The sequence below is a fragment of the Ornithodoros turicata genome, chromosome 9 (genome assembly GCF_037126465.1).
Source record: "Ornithodoros turicata isolate Travis chromosome 9, ASM3712646v1, whole genome shotgun sequence".
In the NCBI taxonomy this organism is placed as follows: domain Eukaryota; kingdom Metazoa; phylum Arthropoda; class Arachnida; order Ixodida; family Argasidae; genus Ornithodoros; species Ornithodoros turicata.
Window position 1 is genome coordinate 3629899 of NC_088209.1, and position 20067 is coordinate 3649965.

Here is a 20067-nt window from a genome sequence, read left to right on the forward strand (position 1 = left end):
GAAAGAATGCGGTATACTTTTGACTAAGTTCATAACGCAAGTTTCGAATGATGACAGGAAGTACGAAATTAACGTAACGTGTAACGTAATTTGAAGTGAACTTGTTTTTGCATTTTAGTGCCCCTTTAGTCAACACTGCTTAAGTGGTCGATGACGATAAAATAAACAGACCGCACAGTGACATGGGTGACGGAGTACATACCTCTCTTGGCATCACCGGAGCAGAAATTTGCAGCATGCAGACCTACTATGCTGACCAACTAACGGTGGAGCCCTGTTGCCGACTGAGAGTTGCACAACGGAATCACGGTACTGGTCCACTATTTCATAGAGCTTTTGTTAAGGGTCGACACTGCTGATTCGAGCAAACTCTTCAAAGATCTGAAGCGAGATAGAAATTAAAGGAAGACACGAGAGATAAGCTGAATGTGTACGCAAAACTTTCAACTGACCAAAACCTCAAATCAACTTGAATAATGCTATATAGTCAAATACAGGCAGGCCCCCCGATTCTCATGAATTTGATTTATTAATGCGTCAGCATTAGGAGTGTCAAAATGGTAAAAGCTGTGTGTGCGTGCCCGCGTGCGAGATGGTGATGCCTCACTGAGGCAGAAGTATAAGTGAACATGTAAAGGGCATATAAGAGGGTAAATGTAAATAGAGGTAAGTTATTGGAAATTTAAGTAATCGAAGGTAATTAAGAGGGAAGAGTAATTTAAGGTAACGAACGGTAATTAAAGCAAGAATAGGTAATGGATGTAAGATATACGTAATTAAGAGAAGGATTAAATGAAATTAATTATTGGATAATAATAATATATGAAATCAATTAATGGATAATTGAGAGTAATTAGTAAATGTAATTAAATGGTAATTGAGAGTAATTAAAGCAAGTAAACGGAATTAAAGATTACCTTAGGTAGCCTCGGTTACCTTTGGTAATTAAAGAGTAATTACAGGGTAACTGAAAGTAACTGAGGTTCATTAAAGGCTAATTAAATGGACTTAGATATAGTAACTGAAAGTGTTGAACCGGAAGTCAAGTGTACACTGGAGGTGGACAACCGGAAGTCAGGTTAGACAAGTGGATACTAGAAGTCATGTATAGACGGTAAGTGGACAACCAGAAGTCCCGTTTTTTTTCGGAAGTGAACCGGAAGTTGGGTTTAGACCACGACCTACTCTATAAAAACATGACCATGACACTTGCGCCTCTCTCCAAAATGTTTCTCTTAGTGGCCGCAGCAAGGTCGTGGTGCCACAAGTAACCCCCACAGCAGATGCCGCTCCACGTGTTGATACGGTAGTTTTCGTTCCTTACTTGGATGCCGTTTTCTACCGTGTGAAGTTCTGGTTAGTCGCACGTCGTCCATTGAGTGGTTCGTGATGGTGTACTGCACCGTCCCACTCTGCAAGTCGAAGCAAGGAGTGTCGGACCCGAGTATTTCGTACCGCGAAAGGCCCTGAAGGTGTCGAGTGTATGTGCAACGTGATTGTAATGAAAAAGCAAAGTAGATGTGGTGATATTTCTGCCAAATAGTCAGCAGACAAAATTAAATGGAATAAAATGAAGTGTCTGTTCAGTTATGTGTGCTGTGTTCTTATTAAAAGTTTGAATTAAAACCAACTAAAACTGCACGCTGTCCAGTAGTGACAATGAAATGACAGCTAACATACTCATTCGCAGAGTCAAGTAAGTACGGGCCCACGCATAAATTTTGGAGCACGATCGCGCATGGCAATATCCACGTACATCAATTGCTACATCGTTTGTGGCGCTATATGGCCGCTTTTGCGGCGCTTTTTTGTGCCGCTTTTGTGCTTTGTGGCGCTTTTCCGCCACAAAGCGCACAAGCACTCATCTGGAATTCAACTTCGTATTATCATCGGTTGAAGCACAGTGTGAAGCGATGAATGTTTTACCAAGGATCCAAGTATATTCGTCAAATGGGGGCCCACGGTATACCACACATCCTGTACAAGCACTGTCCCAAGCAAGGCGGCTCTAGACGCGAAAATTCATGTATTTTGCGTAAAGTAGAACTAACTTGCGTTAAGCACACATTACACGTTTTTCGCATCAGGATACACGAAGACAACGCGTAGACACACGCACAAAACAATGCTAATAAACATTGCCGATATTACAGCAGCCGTCTCCCCTTCGCTTGTGGGGTGTGCACGTGGTGCCCCTGGCGAGCATGTTGAGCGCGAAACTGGTTTTCCCCGCTTCGGGCCGCGAACAGCGGACCCATAGGGGAATCGGCGAGTGTCATGGTCGTGTTTCTATAAAGTAGGTCGTGGTTTAGACCGAATGTTGATACCCGGAAGTAAAGTATGGACTGAAAAAATTGCCCAATGATAACGCATTTCTCTCGCATTTACTGTTAACTAAATCGTCACTGAATTTCTGCTCCTCCCCCTAAGCATTCAAATTGATGTAGACAAGAATAGCACCCACTGCAATCACTTCCTAGGTGACGGGTGTAGGCACATGCATACTACCCAATGCATCGATTCCAGTTTCGGTTTCACAGTTGCCTGCATAGCATGTTCTTCAAATTTCGTAGTGGTGTTACTGTGGCATGCCAAAGGCCCCGAAGAGGCATGTCCAAAGGTAGCTGCCCAATGGCTACTTTTAAAAGTACTAATGCGTACAGAAACATGCGTATGAAACACATACAGTAATATCTGGCACCACTTCACCAGCCTACTTGGCCAAGATTCTCTTTCAAAAGCAACTTGCATACCAAATGGATTGGGACACTTTGATAGATGTACAGTAGACTACCGCTGAGCCGAACTCGCTTACCCCGAATTCTCGGATATGCTGAACAGAGTTAAAACTTCGGACATTAACAGAGATATGACAAATAAAAGACGAAACTCTGGATCATCGGAACATAATGAACTCTGAAAAGTTGTCGTGTTGCGACATGGCCAGGAATGAGGCAGGATGTAACTAAGCATGTTCGCACTTGTCCCGTATGCCAGAGAACAAAACCTCGTGGTGGTTTACCCCCTGGGCGCTTACAGCCTATTCAGAGCAATAAGCCCTGGCAGATAGTCGCTTGTGATGTGATGGGACCGTTTCCACGTAGTCCTAGAGGTAACCAGTATTTGTTTGTGGTTACTGATCACTTCACGAAATGGGTTGAGCTGTTTCCTCTCAGGACGCTGACTTCCCAGACAATGTGGGAAAGACTACTCGACACCTTTTGCCGGCTCGAGTTTCCTGCTCAGCTCATCACAGATAACGCTACCTACTTTACAAGAAAGGTGTTCTGAGATTCTTGCGCTGTCTTAGGCATTCAGCACAAGACGACTTTCCCATATCACCCTCAGGCTAACATTACCGAACGTGTTAATTGGAACCTGAAAATGATGTTGGTTGCTTTCACTAGTCAGCACCACCGTGATTGGGATCTTCGCCTGGCTGACCTGGCGTTCGCTACACGAACAACAGTAAACAGATCTACAGGCTTCACCCCGGCGTTCCTGAACTTGGGACGAGAGGCACCTTTTCCAGTGGAGAATGCTCTGGGCCTCCGGGATGGCAGTACTCGGCCTCCTTATTCAGGGTTTGCTGAGGACCTTCGGAGTCAACTGGACGATGCAGCCCGGACGGCTTGGGATACCCTGGACGTCGCACGGTTGGACCAGGCTCGCCAGTACAACCAAGGACGACGGAACCTCACCTACAGCGTCGGTGACCTCGTCCTTCGACGAACTTACCCGCTAAGTGATGCGGCACGCGGCTTTGCAGCTTCACTTGCAGATAGGTGGGATGGCCCCTTCGAGGTAAGTGCGTGCTCCTCCGGCCTCACTTACAGGCTTCGTCGCTATGACACTGGCGAAGAAACTGGGCCAGTGCACATCTCGGACCTGAAACCTTACCACCTCCAAGACCCCGAGAGCGGAGACTCTGACTTTCCGCCTCCTCAACACCTGGACCCGGATCCCGCTACCGGACCAGCTTCCAGTCGCAACAACTTGCGTCCCCGCAGGCGGCGCACGTAGTAGCCACTATCTCGGTCACTAGGACCTAGTGCTCACGATTTATGTGATATTAGTGTGATTTCTGTTTCGCAGTTTTCCACAAAGCCATTTTGGTGAAGAGCCCTTTCGGGCTCTCACGATGTGTAGATAACCTCTCACCGTATTCCCTTTTTCTCCTCTCGGCAGATACCATGCCAAGACCACGCCGACAGAGGACGGGCGAGCCCCGACGGAGCCGCCAAGAGAATGGAGGACGCTCCCGAGCCAGGTCGCCCGCGGAGAGAACGTCTCCCCTTCCGCAGTAACGATCGGCAGCAACGTGGACGGTCGTCCACAACGGACGACCAGTTGGCTGGGCTTCGCACAGCCGGTGGGCCGCCCAAGCTCGCCCCTTCCGAGGATCCGACCCTTTGAGGTCCGTCTGAATGGGGATGAGCCGTCATCGTCATCCGCCTCGGCTATGTATCTGAACAGGATGCCATCCTCGCTCAGCAGATAGGAGTCGTGCCGTCCGTCAGTTGTACCGGTGCCTGCCGAGCCTGCTCAGCTAACCATTTGAGACACCCGCTAACAAAGGCCGTCCGCTCTTTGAGCGTGTAGGAGCTGCTAGGAGCTAGGATCCGTCTAGTGAGAGTTGTGGGAACCAAGGTTCCCACAACTCTCACTAGACGGAACGCGGTTAAGCAGAAATCACGGATAAATAGAACGATGAAGTCACCTTTGGTTGGTTTCCTACATATGCGATGATGAAAATCTTCGGATAATTGAAAAGACCTGTTTTGTGTATCCATGAAGAAGACCGAGAGACACGGACACAGAAGACGACACACGTAGGTTCTCAGAGAACCTACGTGTGTCGTCTTCTGTGTCCGTGTCTCACGGTCTTCTTCATGGATCTATACCAGCTAGCCTGCACCCTTTCCCTTGTTTCTTTACTGTTTTGTGTAGTTCGGATAAACTTAACAAAGTGACGGTACAGAGATACCGGCGAACATGCAAGACTACCATTCACGTCTCACGACCTGGGAATAAGCCATAGCCAGTAGAACCCAATCCGTTTATCACTCGTACAATGTTAGGCTCAGCTCGCGTCCACGTGTGTCTTCACGAAGCCTTCACAGCCATATAAAGCGCTTTCGCTTGCATCAATCTTGCTGATAAATCGAGGACATGATTGCGAGAGCAACTCAAAAGTAGAAACTGAAATCTGATATGCCAAAGTCAACGTTGTCGTCATAGCAGGCCGCACACTGAATGAGGATGTGAACCATATCACATGATATGGACAGGTAATAATGGTATAAGAGGATGCACAGTTTTTTCAAGCCTCTGGCATACATGCATATTTTGTCAATACAAAATCGTAATATGCGAAGAGAACAGCAATTAACTCATTTTTTTTCCTAGCTACCTACAGTAGTGGAAATTTATCATCTTAAAATAAAGTTGCGTTCCGTGAAATCTGTGTACTTTGCTTATGTCGAAAAGGGAAAAGAAAAAGACACACTGTCAAGGTATCCGCGAAGAGGGAATCACACACGTAACATGAAAAACGGTTAGGAGCAACTAAGAATTATAAATAACTAAGATAACTAAGTGCTCCGAACCATGTTTCATGTTACTTTGCCTAAATGAAACTTCCGATAAATGGAACAAGATTTCCTTTCCCTTTTAGTTTCATTTAAGAGGAATCCGCTGTATTCCCCACTCAAAGATAGACATATTGAAATATAACTTCTTGCAAGACATCTGAAGCGGTGGGAGGCATTCTGACTTGGTCGCGTGCAAGTAAACTCCAACTTTACACACGCACTCATCTACGTGTGCGTCATGTCGGGAATGGTGAAGTCCATTTGTGCCGTAAAAGCAGTACGAAACATCGGTCACATCGGGGGTACATTTTCCTGCCGCATTTCTGGCACTCAGGACATGATAAATCCCAATAACCGTGCAAGTCTCAAGTGAGACCAGTACGAGTACATAATCGAGCAAGTCTACCAAGTAGCGGTCCGAACTATTCACCACGGGAATAGACGTTGGTTCTGTGGGGCGTTTGACAGTGCCGGCAGTTTTGTCCGTAGAGTTGGAAAGAGTCTGAATTATTACTAGGCTGCTGTTCCAAATCCACAAAATAACACTGTAGGTAGAGCCTGAAGTTTTCGGGAAATGTTTTTTTTTTTTTTCAAATTCGAGGGGTAAAAATCGGGTAAATAAACACGCGCTCGAAATTCAAGCAAATTGGGGCGGAAAAACAAAAACTTCCTGTATGCTAAATTCAGGAAGAAACTGGGCTCACTTACTCAAAACTATCTGTACTGGTTCGGTAGAAACACTGATGTAATCGTATTTGCTGCTAAACGGGTTAGTGTGCATTCCTACGGACGTCTCAGTGAGGGCAGTTTGCCGGGTAAAAATCGGGTTTCACCCTGAAGAGGCAACCTGCAATTCGGGGTGCAAATTCGGAGAATCGGGTTAAACCCAGAAACTTCTAGCTCTAACTATAGGTAACATAACAGCACAGTCGTTGTCAATAACATACCCGATCCTGTCTTGCAAGGGCTGGGTACCTTTCTAGAATCCCACCTACCGATGGGTTCTGCTCTCGTAACCACAATCGCCTGCTTTCAAATGTTGTCTTCATAGACTCAGATGCCCTTTCTATGTCTGGACAGACCTTCTTCAATTCACTGTCCATCCACTCGATGTGACCAGCAATACAAAAATCAGACTCTGGTCCCGTAATAACTTCTGGAAGCTGCAACGATAACCGAGTGAGAATTATAAAAATGGGCACAAAATATCCAGTCTACAGGGAAGGCAAAGCCACTGCTACAGTGGTTAATGTGCAGTAAATTGCAGAAAGACACTGTACACATCTTCACTCTTCGGAGGAATGATCATGTTTGTGTTAAGTTTTACGTATTTCTGCGCTGTGCATGGCTATTGGTTTTGGCAATTAAAAAATGCTGTTCCCCGTTACCACATTGAGTCGCAACAATTCAGAAATTGGAGATATCATCTGTTACCAAAATGACAGTGATTAGCAGCGAATGAGCTGCGAATAGCGAAATTTCTATTGCGAATAGCTTAAGAATATTTCGCTTGCACCACGAATCGAATCCGAAGGTTTCCTTCAGATGGCGAATCAAATTCGAATAATCAGAAAAAGGCCAATTCGAATAATTCTGAATACCTCATGGTGAAATATTTTGTGGTGTTGTGCTCATTCGATGATGTTCTGCTCCAAACTTGTGAGAGTTTTCACTCAGCGTAACATATCATAAGAGAAGGATCCAGAAGGGTCCCTCTGAATTGTGTATGGTAGCCTGCATTAGTGGGATTAACTTCATTAAGAGTTAGTCAACATGTTCCATGCAGCCTGCTTCATGTGCATCTCCTCATTTCTATGTTCGCATTGTAGATTTGCCGCACTCTTTTTAGAAACTGCACATATTTCCATCTGTTAGTGAATATGCTCCAAAGGCCAGGAGGTGTCATGTTTATTGGTAAAAGAACTCAGACTGCCACTACAACATAAAGAAAAACTAAAAGTTTGACGTTTCTGGAACAGTACTGGTCTTGGCTGAAATGCTTACTTATATATTAACTATAGGTAGCAGTCCGCAACAGGGCCAAGGTGCTTGTTGACAGAATTGCTTATCTTTTTAATGAGCAAAGATTCAAGTTGTTTACGCACTTCCCATCGCTCTTCACGGGCTAAAATGTCAAGGTTACCTAGGTCAACTTTGTGTCCGGTTAGCCGCACGTGGTCACATGGTTCAGTTGGATCTTTGGTCGATTTGGTCCCATCTATGTTCCTTCGTTCTTGTGCTTGTTTTTTGTCTTGTTGCACTGGCAGAGGCGGCTGGCCATTTTTCGCAGCATATCTGGTAAACAACACCAGGTTCGTTGTCAAGGGTTGTCTTGTCATTTGGATGGCTCAGACGAGCTTCTAAGTGTCCTCTCTGGCTCAAAACTTGTTCTTACGTTCGATTGTGATAAAATTCGTCGTATAGGTTGGAAACCCCTTTTATACGAGGAATTGAGACGTAGGAACTTTCTGGCGCTTGCTGCGTTTCTTTTTTGTCTTCCCGTTGGCCTCCGGTGGAAGGTGTCGTTGATGAAAGTCTCGGGGTAACACTTGGGTCGTAAATTGTACTCTATAATTTCCAGTTCTTTCGTTTCTTCTTTGTGGGTAGACAGAATGTTCAAAGATGGATCACGGATCGGACCACGGACCGTTTATGTTCCAAAGGGCGGTCTGATCTGTAGTGGAGGACTTGACCCGAGTCACAGGGTTTCCTGTATACTCACGTGCATATAGTACCATCCGGGTTCCCGTGAATCATGACGTCTAAGAAGGGGATGTTTCCCTACGAGTCGTGGTCATAGGTTGCAGGGGTGGACGTTGTTGTGAAAGTCTGAGAAGGTGTCGGCGTAATTCTTCTTAATGATGACAAACGTATCGTCCACATATTGTCGATAAAAAAACCCTCTCGGTCCAGCTTCCGAAAGGGCAAGAAATGGTGTGAAGCCGACTTGCTGAACGGAGCCGTACACCAAAAGAACAATGGCGGCAACGTGAAGTGGGCTTCACCTGACTCTGGAGTGTAATGAGGCGAAGCAGACTTGCGAAATGGAGACAGCAAAACCTCGCTTCAGTAATATACGAAAGTTTTGAATACTGAAAATAGGTTGCAGATAGAATAAGATATTAAATTCGTATCCGAAATATTCGTACACCTCTAGTGACTAGCGTAGGTTGTTGGGTGAAAAATACGGGAGAAAAAGGGAAAAAAAATAGGTAGGGGAAAAAGCAGTAGCTCACGAAAAACTGAGAGGTGCCTTCAACATGTATTTACCAACGTGGTCATTCCACACGGATTCCCGAATGCAGAGTAAATCTTCTAGTACAGCGGTCCATTTGACAAAGACACGTCTGAAACACGTCTGAAAGAAGTAGTCCAGACAAAGTCTGGACTACTTCAAACATGTACAGCATGGTACTGAGCACTGACTGAGAGCACCACGACTCCAGAATGTTGAACGTGTTGAAAAGAACTGAAAAGAACTTGTTCAAGTGTCACAACCCTTTTAAGGTCGTGACACTTCAATGAGTGCTGTTAACTGCAGCATGCATGCATTGTATGCACACTAGAGTATTGAGGAAATATTTTTTTTCTACCTGTCATACTTGGTAAGATATAAGTCTCAAACATATGCACCAGTCAAGCTCTGATGTCACAGCTTTCACAATTACTATTGGTAGTTGTAAGAATGTGACCTTCCTCACTGGCGGAGACAGCTGTCATGATGTCAGAGCTGCAAAAGTTTTTGCAGCGCCAGTTGTCTCCACATAGTTTAGTGTTGTACACTCAGTGTTGTTCGACACTCAGTGTTGTAGAACTTTGCAATGCAAGTTCGCAGCGATGTAAATAACTGCATTTTATATACAGTAAAACCCGCGGATAGCGATGTGGCGTATTACGATATCACTCGTAAAACTATGGTTCATGATTTTACCGTCAAAATATACATACGGGCAAACGACCCTCGTATAGCGATGGAGACTGCGGTTCCGAGTACACGTAAAACAATGTTGGACGCTGTCCCGTGCGCGTAAGATACAGTAGAATCTCACGGGGATAGCGGGAAAAAAGCGTATCATCCGAAATCACATCAAAAGAATTAAACCAAATAAAAATTGAGGCAGGAAAATAGACAGCGACTGTTCATTTTCCGATACTGTCAGTGAAAGGGTAGGTGGTAACGCTTTTGTGTCTCCGTATTTGGCCAAAGCTGCTCAAATTCGCGAGATGATTAGCACTAGCCCGTGCTTTCCACCCGCGAGTTGCGCGACAGTGTTCTAAGGCGAGCTCCTCCTAAAGCACGCAGGCGTTAAGTGAAGCCGACTTGCGGAATGGTGACGTGTAGTGTTGCCAGAAGTTGTCCCGCTATGTTCTCTGGTACCCTCCACGAGTTCTGATCGCGGTTTTCCGAAGCCAGTGCGCTGTCACACGGCTTCGCGTTTTTTTAAGCATCTGTTTCTGTTTCTTTTCCTACACGCGGGGTGGCGCGCCACTTTTCGGGGACGCGCTACTTAGGTCAGTCCTCGTTTAACGATATACCCCGTATAACGATGGAATTCGCGATTACCGTCAATATCGTTATACGCGGGTTTCACTGTATATCCGGAATCAGTTGAGACCAAACGTCGCAACTCCTTTAAACTGCCCTACTATAATGTTGCTGGTCACTCAATAATAAATTATTTTGTGCCAACCTTATGTGACACCTTCCGGCTTTGCAGATCCAGTACATCTTTATTCGACGCTGGCTGCCATGATCGATATTTGAATATGATCACTTCTCCATGCAGCCGACTATAAACAACAAATTTATTACGAGAAGATGAATGGGGTGTTTCATCGCCAGAGGCGATACTCTACCCCATTGTGGGGTGGGGATGTGGGGAGTGGAAGAATGAGCCCCTTCACAATAAGGATCGAAGTCCTATGGTGTCCAGAAGAGCTTTGAGGGCAGGGTGTTTGGGGGGACTATCATTAAGGTTCCCAATACACCAATAAATTTTAAAGTGATTTGGATTTATCCAAAAAGCTAATTATGGGTTCCAGTAGCTCAGAGCTCGGCACTGACGGCCATGCCCTGATGCCTAGCAGGACGAGGTTAATTTCCTTTTGCGTTGAGATTGCCCCACGTTATATGGGACCAGCCCTCGCAACAAGGAACAGCGGCCCAGTTGATCTAAATGAATTATGCAGCAAGCCTAAAAAAAAAAAAACACTGCAAAGCATTTGTGTAATGTGCAAAATTCGGTCCTTGCCATGAAGCAGCTCGACATCGGAGCCACTCAATAGGGTACCTTATTCAGTTAGTAGGGTATTTACTATGTTACAAAATTCAATATGAGCACATCCTGAGTTCATTTCGACCACTTACCAGGTCTCCCCTGAAAATTTCGAGCTCCAAGATAAATAATTGGGGGTTGACGCGAGACAACTGAGATGATCAGCGACGCCACAGCAGTCGATCTGTGGATTGCTTTTGTCCACGTAAGGGTTCTCTAAGGGGCGATGAAAGCTCATCACACGGCACCCCGTATTTAACGTCCCTCGCCAAAGACGGCGTGTCTAAGCAACTTGTACCCTGCCACCAAGTTGCTGGCGTTGTCGGCCGGGTTCGAACCCGCGATCTCTGGATCAGAAGGCGAACACGCTACCGACTGAGCCACCGAGGCCGGTTCCAGCTCCTAGAGCTGGATGTACTAAACCTTTTTCTCTGAATCATGCCCCCAGTCCAAACTAAAAGCGGACAAAAAGGAGTACAGATAACACCCAAACTGCGTTCCTGAAAGGGCACATATTGGTGCAACACAGGCAGTAAATTGGAATGGAAGGGACAAGGTGAAGGGATATCCTGATTTCAAAATGTTCACATCGAAAGGGGATCACACAGACATTGTTGTCTGCAAGTGAGGCCAGATAACCGCTTTTGTGCAATGCAGCTTCTCATTCATTCTGTGAGTATTATGTGACGACTCTCAGTCATCTTTTTCTCTCAAAGTGCCGGATATTACTTCAGTTGAAGAAAAGAAACTATGAAAAACTTTCAATTATCGGGCATCCTCTGAATATAACTGAATAACTAAGCTCCGAAAAACTGGAACCGCCACTATGCAGTCTCAACTGTATCTTGAATGAATAGTGAAAACAGGACTCTCCATGGTTACAATATTGGCGCCATAGAAGTTGTAGGCACACAGCATGAACGAAAATCAATTTTTTTAATGGACGTCGATTTGACAACATGTGTGCTGTCTATCGTATCCTCCAAACACCTCAGTATTACGACACACACCAACGGAAGCCGATGGAACCCAGACTGTGACGAACCTGTCTACTAGCATTGTACATGTAGAACCCCCTCACAACCACTGCAAAGTTAATTCACTGCCCAGAAGGATTTATGGCAATGTTAACCTTGTACCACATGTAAAGTTTGTCGAACCGTTGCACAAGGAAAGTTGAACTCACATTAGAGTCTCTGCAGATGTGCTTCGCGTTAGGTGACTGCGCAATAACTCTTTTACCGTACTTCATCTTGTGGGCCTTGACGTCTTCTATGTTGTGCATTTTTCTCCTCTCGTACTTCGCTTTGAATCGAAGTGCGCGCTGCACGAGTCCTGCAGCAGATTCCAAGGATCCAACATCAATGGTTACAATTTGATTTGTACATAAAATGTGTATTCACGAGAGCAGCATTACTCAGAATATTCTGCGGGGATGCGCAAAACACCATAGATGTCCTCGCTTCCTGCTGCGTCATGTCTTTTTGTGCTCTTCTAACGATGGGGAACACTACTCAGCTCAGCGACAAGACTTATTCCCTGGCAGACAGCACAGCCAAAGGTGTCGTCTGCTATCTGCGCAGGATGCCACTCCCTATACAATTGAACCTGGTTAATATGAGTAAAACCTCGTCAATGCAACATCCCTCTTTATGACGCTTTTTCTCGGGTACCTTTTCCTCGCAATAACTTCCGCATGTACGTAATCCCTGTTCGTTAATATGACATTTCATTTATATGACAATGACTGGTATTTTCCACATAACTAGGGTCGAACACGTGTACTTTACCTTCATTACTGTGACTATTGGTCATTGAACCGGCAGTTCTCCCTACCTATAACGGCCAAAACGCGGGCCCGTGTTTGGTGTGATTTATGATGCCCCTGTCTGACATGCTTACAAGCAGGGATTCAAAACTGGAATGTAACCGAAAACCGCTTGGAACCCAATTTTTTTCCAAGAACTGTAACCGAAAGGTAACCATAATTTACCATGGACAATTAACTGAAACCATAACCTGAACCGCCAAATGTGATTTCAGTTACCGGTTCATATGAATCAGTTCAAGCGTAAACGCGAACAACTTTGGATATGATATTTGAATCGCTTTACAACTGTGATTAGTGGTGCAGTATGTGCTTCTATTCAAGTGAGATCTCTTCGCTGTGTGTTTTTCATTCAGAGGTTTTAGACAGCATACGCGCTTGGACCCATAATCGGACGACATATATTGCGTACGCCCCTAAGAGTTATGAACTGTATTATCGTGATCATTGGAGATACACAGCGCTGCACACTGCTTGTTTCCGCATCTGTTTGCTCAACTGCTGAACGCACACAGTTTTTCTCGACTTGTAGCTTGTTACAGCACGAGCGAAATTAATGTGCACAAGATAACAGACATCGCAACAAATTATTTTACGGGGAATGTCGCAAACAGTGAAAGAGTGTCCAAGACAAGAGCGATACTACTACTCTTTCACAGACAGCGATTATCTTTCTTCGAACTCGCAGATGGCATTGCACCTCTCTTTCGTAGCGCAACAGATGAACACATTCATTTTCATCCGTTTGCAGTTCGTGGCTCATTTTGTGAGATCCATGCAGCCTGTAGATACATCCTAAAGAAAACTGAAAAAAAAAAGAAAAAGCACTGGTTCAAGTGTTTGGCTACCGGTAACTGCAATTATTAAAACGGCGAATCCTGTAACGGTAACTGCTTTCAGAATTCTGACACTGAACCTTAACCGTAACCAAACCGATATTCATTTCAGTTTCCGTCCCTGCTTACAAGAGCTCGGTCCCTGGTCGCATGGTCATAGTGACCAGCTGTAGTCATACGGCGTTCATCGACCGTGTCTCAAAAGCGCTAAAGAATAGCGCTGATTGGCGGAATGAAGGAGCGGATACATGTGCGTCACATTCAAGAGCGACCGTGCGCCCACCAGGATCTCGCAGACTCCGACATTTTCAAGGAATAAAGCGTTATATATTCTTTTAAAATGCTTCATTATTCATCTGTCCTTACCAGTTTACGTAATCCTCTGCTTTTTGAAGCTTAGTAAAGGGCAACTCGTAACACCATTAATATGACAATTTGATCTGTGACCAAAATCCAAGGGAAGGACATGAGATACTGAGGAACATCCGCCCTGTGAGCAGCTTTTCGCCTTTCCTTCTGCTACGGTATATCCGTGGGAACGCTGCTCGTGTGAATGCACAGTAAGCATCGGAGTTATTTCCTGGAATATGTCCCCAAATTATTCAGCTTGTCCTTTACGAGCTAAAAACAATTAGTACATCTTGGAAGAAAAGTTTACGGAACACGGTACTAGCGTATTCTTTCATCGGATCGGCCTCCTGCTGGATATCAAGAAGAGTTTGAATAAGAAACGGTGACTGACTATTCTGTCCAGCTCTCAGTGTGTGTGTGTGTGTGTCTGCTCCTGCTTGCTGCTAGGGTGTTGCCCCAATGGAGAAATGAGACACCCCGGTGTTCTGTAAACTCTTGTCTCAAGGTGTACTAAGGAGACTATTATTCAAGAATCAGACATTCAGTCTTGGCTAGACTAAGCCACAAGTAACTTGTATTTGTAACAAGTTGCCACTTCTGCTGAAAGTTGCTGCAAGTTACTCAGGTAAGTTCTGTACATTTCCTACGCATCAATCTTCAAGCAACGTGTTTTGTTTCTTCTTACATTCTTAAGAAATGTGTAGCAGGAAATCTCCAGCCCTTAAGCCCTTAAGTGGTCTTAATGGTTTTAAAAGGATGTGTTCGACTCAGTACCAACGAGCCTAAAGAAGCGTATTGACAGACAGACAGCATATTGGAGTGCTGGATCAAAAACAAATGGCTATCATGGCTATGCTTGTTACTTGGCAAACAAATGCATGTACATAAATATGCCGATGACGAAAGATGAAAGTCACTGAAAAGGTTAGCCAGCTAAGCATAAATATGCATGTAAGCAAAATATGCTTACATGCACAAAATTACATAGCTACACAAAAACAAATTTAGTATGTAACATTAATGGCCCAACTTTTTCTACAATTATTAAAAATATACGAGCAACTAAAGGCCTCCCATGCTGAAGTTAGGGAGTAATATTTTGGTTAATGATTAGTATACAAATGATATATCTTACATATCCAACAGCGTCACGGAGCTGGCCATAACGCAGCACCAGTAGACGAGCTGCTTCACCATACAGTTTCCCAGGGTACCTTCAGTAACAGTACATGTAACAGAAATATGTGTCCCAATGGCAATGGCACCTGTTTGCTTCCTCAGAATCCAATGACACAGAGTCCATGACAGAATATCTATGCAGGACATGTATGCAAAGGTTTAGACACTGCAGAATATGAAGTAACATATTTCAGTTTCTTCTATACACCTGTAATATAGATTAATGGGCGAGCTCTTTACATCCTCCACTTCACAGCAATGAGAGATAACGCAAGATAGCGCTACGAATAGAGCCTGAAGTTTTCAGGAAATATTTTTTCCTGAATTGAGGGTGTAAAAATTGGATAAATAAACATGCGCACTAAATTCAAGTGAATTCGGGTGAAAAACCTTCCAGTAGGCTACATTCGGGAAGAAATCAGGCTCAGTTACTCAAACTAACTGTACTGATGAAAGATGAAAGTCACTGAAAAGGTTAGCCAGCTGTAGGACTCGAACCCACATCTTCTGGATTGCCTGTACTGCCTGGAACTGTACTGGTTTGGTACAAATGGTGATTGAACTGTGATGGAAACAGAGCCGTGTTTGGCAGCAACGAATGGGGTCCCCAGGAGGCAAAGATTGGTGGCATCCAATTAGACAGCAGGAGAAGCATGCGCATGCCTATCGTGGCCGCGTGAATTTGGAGCAGGTCCGATCGTAGCGTTCTGTATATTAGCGGCATGATGCGTGCTGGTGCATTTTCCAATACAGATTTACTGAGCTGTAGTACAGAACAGTTCTACTGAATGTTCCATCGACAGCATTTGTCTTCACGTCCTTCGGACAGCGACGCCAGTCCGCTCCTCAACATGCACTATGTTTTTCACCGGGACTGCTCCGTGGCATGGCACGCGCAGCATGCACAAGATGAAACGACATTCATTGCTTAGCACCGAAGCAAGAAAAAGTCCGGAATAACATCGATTGTAGTTACGTAACAGAATCAAAGCTTTATATTATGATAACAACGTCAAAATTCACATAGCGTGTAACGTAATTTGAAGTGAACTTCTTTGTGCGTTTTAGTGCCCCTTTAACCTTTTCTTTCCTCGCCACCACCAGTAGTGGAAACTGATTATCTCGAATAATAAAGTTGCATTTCATGAAATCTACATACTTTGCTTAAACAAAGCTTCCGACAAACGGAACAACTTTTCCATTCCCTTGGAGTTCCATTTAAGAGGAGACCACAGTAAACGTAACGTGAGGTACTTACGGGGAATTTTGAGTGTATAGGGGTACTTACAGGGTATACTGGCTTATGTCACGATTGAGCCACAGCACAGTCCTGTTCCTAAATGTGTTCGGAACGTCGGCCGCGGACTTGAAGGTGTGCAGCGCCGCGGCTATGTCGTAAGCAAGATCGAGTAAGGTGTAGTTCAGAATGGTGAACCTCGGTACCACGTCCTCGAACGGCACCGTCCCTCCCTTTTGCGACGGCGGCAGCGCTCGTAGCTGTGCCACTAACTGCGGCTCACCTTGTCGCTCGGTCGGTGGGGCGTGCTGCACTTGTACTGCACGCTGCAGGGTAGGAGCAGTTGATGATATGGCCTGGTAATGATGATGGGGTTGTGTGGGCGGTGCAGTCGTGTGCGACTGCAGCGGGAGCTGTGGAGCGTCCCTGAAAACGTACAAATAAATAAATAACAATAGTTTATTTTACCAACGACTTGGCAGGAGGCCCAGGCTAAAAGCTGTTATGAAAGCAGCTTCATGGGGCCCGTTAATCTGACATACTCGCTTTATGAGCGTTTTTCTCGGGAACCGTTCCGCTGGCACGTAAATCCCTCTCATTAATACTGCAATCCCTTTATCGGACAATGAGCAAGATTTCAGTCACAAGTACGGTCAAACAGTCATTATCTTCCGGCTATTATAACCGCGTCACACGACACTCAGAGTAGCCCCCCCGGGAGAGGCTATGTCGTACCTCGCTCAAAGGGTGAAACGTGTTAAAGAAGGGCATCAAGGTTTGGGATGTCCCCTGAAGTCGCTGAATTATACTCATGTCACTTTTCAAACCACCGAAGTGCTCTAAAAGGCGGCGACCAGATGTCCAGTCTTTATCACTTACAGCTTCTTCGATAGATTTTGAAGCGCTGTTCCCCGAGCATCACTGTCGATCAGCAGTGTTTGATCTTCCACGAGCCATGTCGTACCCTTCACGTGTCCGTACCACACCGCGCAGACGTGTCGTTTCTACTTTCTTTCTTGGAGTATGTACGAATAAATAAATTAATCGTGAATTAAACTTGTCTCTAGTCCAGCATGATTTGTTCTCTATCTTCCTAACTGAGCTCATGCTGGAGCGAAACTACTTCTTCAATTTCTCCCAAAAACTTCTAGAAGGTTAAAATTTGCGGGAATTTTTCACCTCTCTCCCCAAGAGCTTCCTGTAGGTGCGCACTAGCACCATGCAAATATTCAATTTTTTCTAATACTAGGGCAAATAATTTTACATTTAACTCAATTTGATTCAAACTGACAATGGAATTATCTATTTGAACTGATGTTTCTTCCAAACCGAACAGATTCAAACTGTTAAAAAAGTGAATAAGGCTAAAGAGGAGCGCTACTTGATATTCTAAACCGTATGAACGTGTCGTGTAACAGAGAACCCTCTTTATTACGACAACCGCCATTCCCGTGGATTTTGATCGTAAAGCAAATTTTGATGCTCACAAGAAACACATCGCCACGTAGAATAAAAGTCTACGTAGTTGCGAAGATTCTGAAGAAGTCTGTCACGTATGTCTACTTAGAGCAATCCCGGTAGTCAAGTTTTCTAAATGGACAATAGCGCCGTTAATAGGCCTTCTGCAAAATGGGAAGCGCCATCTCTGGGACGCGGTTGCAACTGGGGCGGCCATCTTCGTGTTGTCGACGGCGCAAGTGCGCGGTATTGTCTGATGCTTCACAGATAGCTCGCTTGCACGTCGTGATTCTCGTTAGTGCAGCAAAAATGCCTCCGCATTGCTCAAAGAATAACGGCGCAACCTTTAGCGTTTTGCTTGCTGGTAATCGATGCAATCCGTGGTCGCCCCTGCTGTGCTTTGGCAATTCGAAAAAAAAAATGTTACGCATAATCCCGAGGTCAGCAACTTCAATCCTTGTCGGCCTATTTAACATGCGTCATCCTCAGCCTGAAGTATGTGGTAGCCTGAAAAACGGTCACAGAGCTAGCATGTCAGATTAACGGGTTGATACCAACAAGAGTTCACGGCACGGGTCCCGGACCTAACCTTGGTAGGTTTCTCTGGTGAGCTGTTGTCCGCCCCCGGTGAGAATTTGTCCGGTGGCTTTCGTCCGCACTCCTCCCTGCACATGCTGTATGCGTGTTTATATCCGTACATGCGTCGCATGTGTGCCCGGTAGCGCAGGCACCTGTATATAGTGGGAGTGGGAACTGACATTTCCATGGTTTCGCGACTCAAAATCGCTCGAGCTGAATATGGCCTGAAGAGCAATGCACTTACATTCCTACTGGCGCTCCACATTTTCTGCATTGTCCTTGCTGTGGATCTCGCTTCGAGTCGGTGACAAGGATCAAGTCCTTGTCTTTGAGCATTGTAGTTTCATCATAATCCAGATAGCACCTAAATTCTTCATTGTAAAAAAAACTATCTATGATGCAAACGAAGTGAAGCATGGGCCAGTCGTGCTTTTACTGTTTAAGTTCTTTTTGAGCCACTTTTTGGTTTTTAAGTGTAAAGGACTCACAAGTCGCATCCAAAGAAAATCTACACGAACCCGAAGATCAAAAACGAAATCGCCAAACAAATTAGGAAATGAAAAGTATTGATCCTTTACCTGAATCAGAGACGAGCTCACATCAAGGATTTCTTCGAACGTAAGAGAAATGGCTACTTTCACATCATCGAGTGTACAGTTGAACGGTAATTCTATCAGTCGCTTATGATTTTCGTAACAAGCCACACACCGCAAAGACATGTTTTGTAACGGGATAATTGATTAGACAATCGATACTGGCTCAACAGAACGAAACCCATAGAGTGCAGATGCGACAGACTACATTAGCTTCCGAATGTAGACGTTCCCCTCGATCCATGAGGAGGTCGGAGAAACTAAGCAGCGAAACAAACCAACGACAAATCTGTCGAAAATAGACCACATCGAACACCGCACTGTTCCAAACACACACCACTCCCGTTTGTTTGGTGTTTTCACGAAGTTTTCCGACGCCTCCGCGAGACGTCACCCGCATCGTTAGCTACGGGCACCGTGCGCTAGAGTTTTCTGTCGACGGCAGCGGTCCCTCGAGGGGAAACGCGGCTTTATGCCCTGGTACCAGACCGCAGCGTCTAGCAGTGCTGTGCAAATACTTGGTCAAAAGAGCTGTCTCCTCGCCGTGTGGGTCTGTTGACTGTTCCTCATTACGCCGGAGCTTCCTCTTCTCCTCGACAAGGAGTCTGGCTTTCACTCCCTTCGTGAACGAGAACGAGAAGCGCCCAATATCGAAACTCTCAAAAGCTGTTAACACTTCCCTTCTCCATCGACGACTGGGACACCTACATCTGGACGCGGTACATCATACCTACGGAGGAACCCAGTCCACAGACGACGATAGATGCTCGGTCTGTCTATTAGGGAAATTGACAAGGAAAAGCTTTCCAAGTACTGCCGTCACTTTGCGAGCGAAGTCACCACTGGACCTGGTGCACTCAGACGTTGCGAGTGTCACCCCGACCTCTAAGGAGGGGTCAAACCTGGGCTGTTCGGAGGCAACATCGAAAGACAAAGCTGGACCCTAAGGCTGTGGAGTGCGTTTTCGTCGGGTACCCAGAGGGTGTAAAAGGTTATAAGCTCTGGGATAAGGAAAACGACAGGTTCTTCGTCAGTCGCGACGTAGTTTTTGACGAGAACAGCTTTCCGTACCGAAACGCCCACCCAGTCGACAAGCTGGAAACTACGCACGGAAGGGTTCCGGGACAGCATGACCA

General features: G+C 45.3%; 1 protein-coding gene across 3 annotated transcripts in view; it reads right to left on the minus strand.

Annotated features, from left to right (window-relative positions):
* The window catches only part of LOC135369205 (uncharacterized), a 43917-nt gene extending 25207 nt beyond the window's left edge, over positions 1-18710 (minus strand). Inside the window, exons 1-7 of one of the 3 annotated variants that reach the window (XM_064602837.1) lie at positions 18583-18710; positions 16585-16727; positions 16353-16452; positions 15021-15099; positions 12057-12205; positions 6542-6757; positions 203-381 (exon numbers count right to left, since the gene is read on the minus strand). In XM_064602837.1, coding sequence (XP_064458907.1) covers positions 12143-12205; positions 15021-15099; positions 16353-16452; positions 16585-16727; positions 18583-18674 — 477 coding nt within the window. In that variant the 5' untranslated portion in view covers positions 18675-18710 and the 3' untranslated portion in view covers positions 203-381; positions 6542-6757; positions 12057-12142. Of the gene's footprint in view, positions 1-202; positions 382-6541; positions 6758-8605; positions 8687-12056; positions 12206-15020; positions 15100-16352; positions 16453-16584; positions 16728-18582 lie in introns of those variants that run through there. The other 2 variants (XM_064602838.1, XM_064602839.1) reach the window with 2 other exon arrangements.
* Between the last annotated feature and the right edge of the window lie 1357 nt (positions 18711-20067).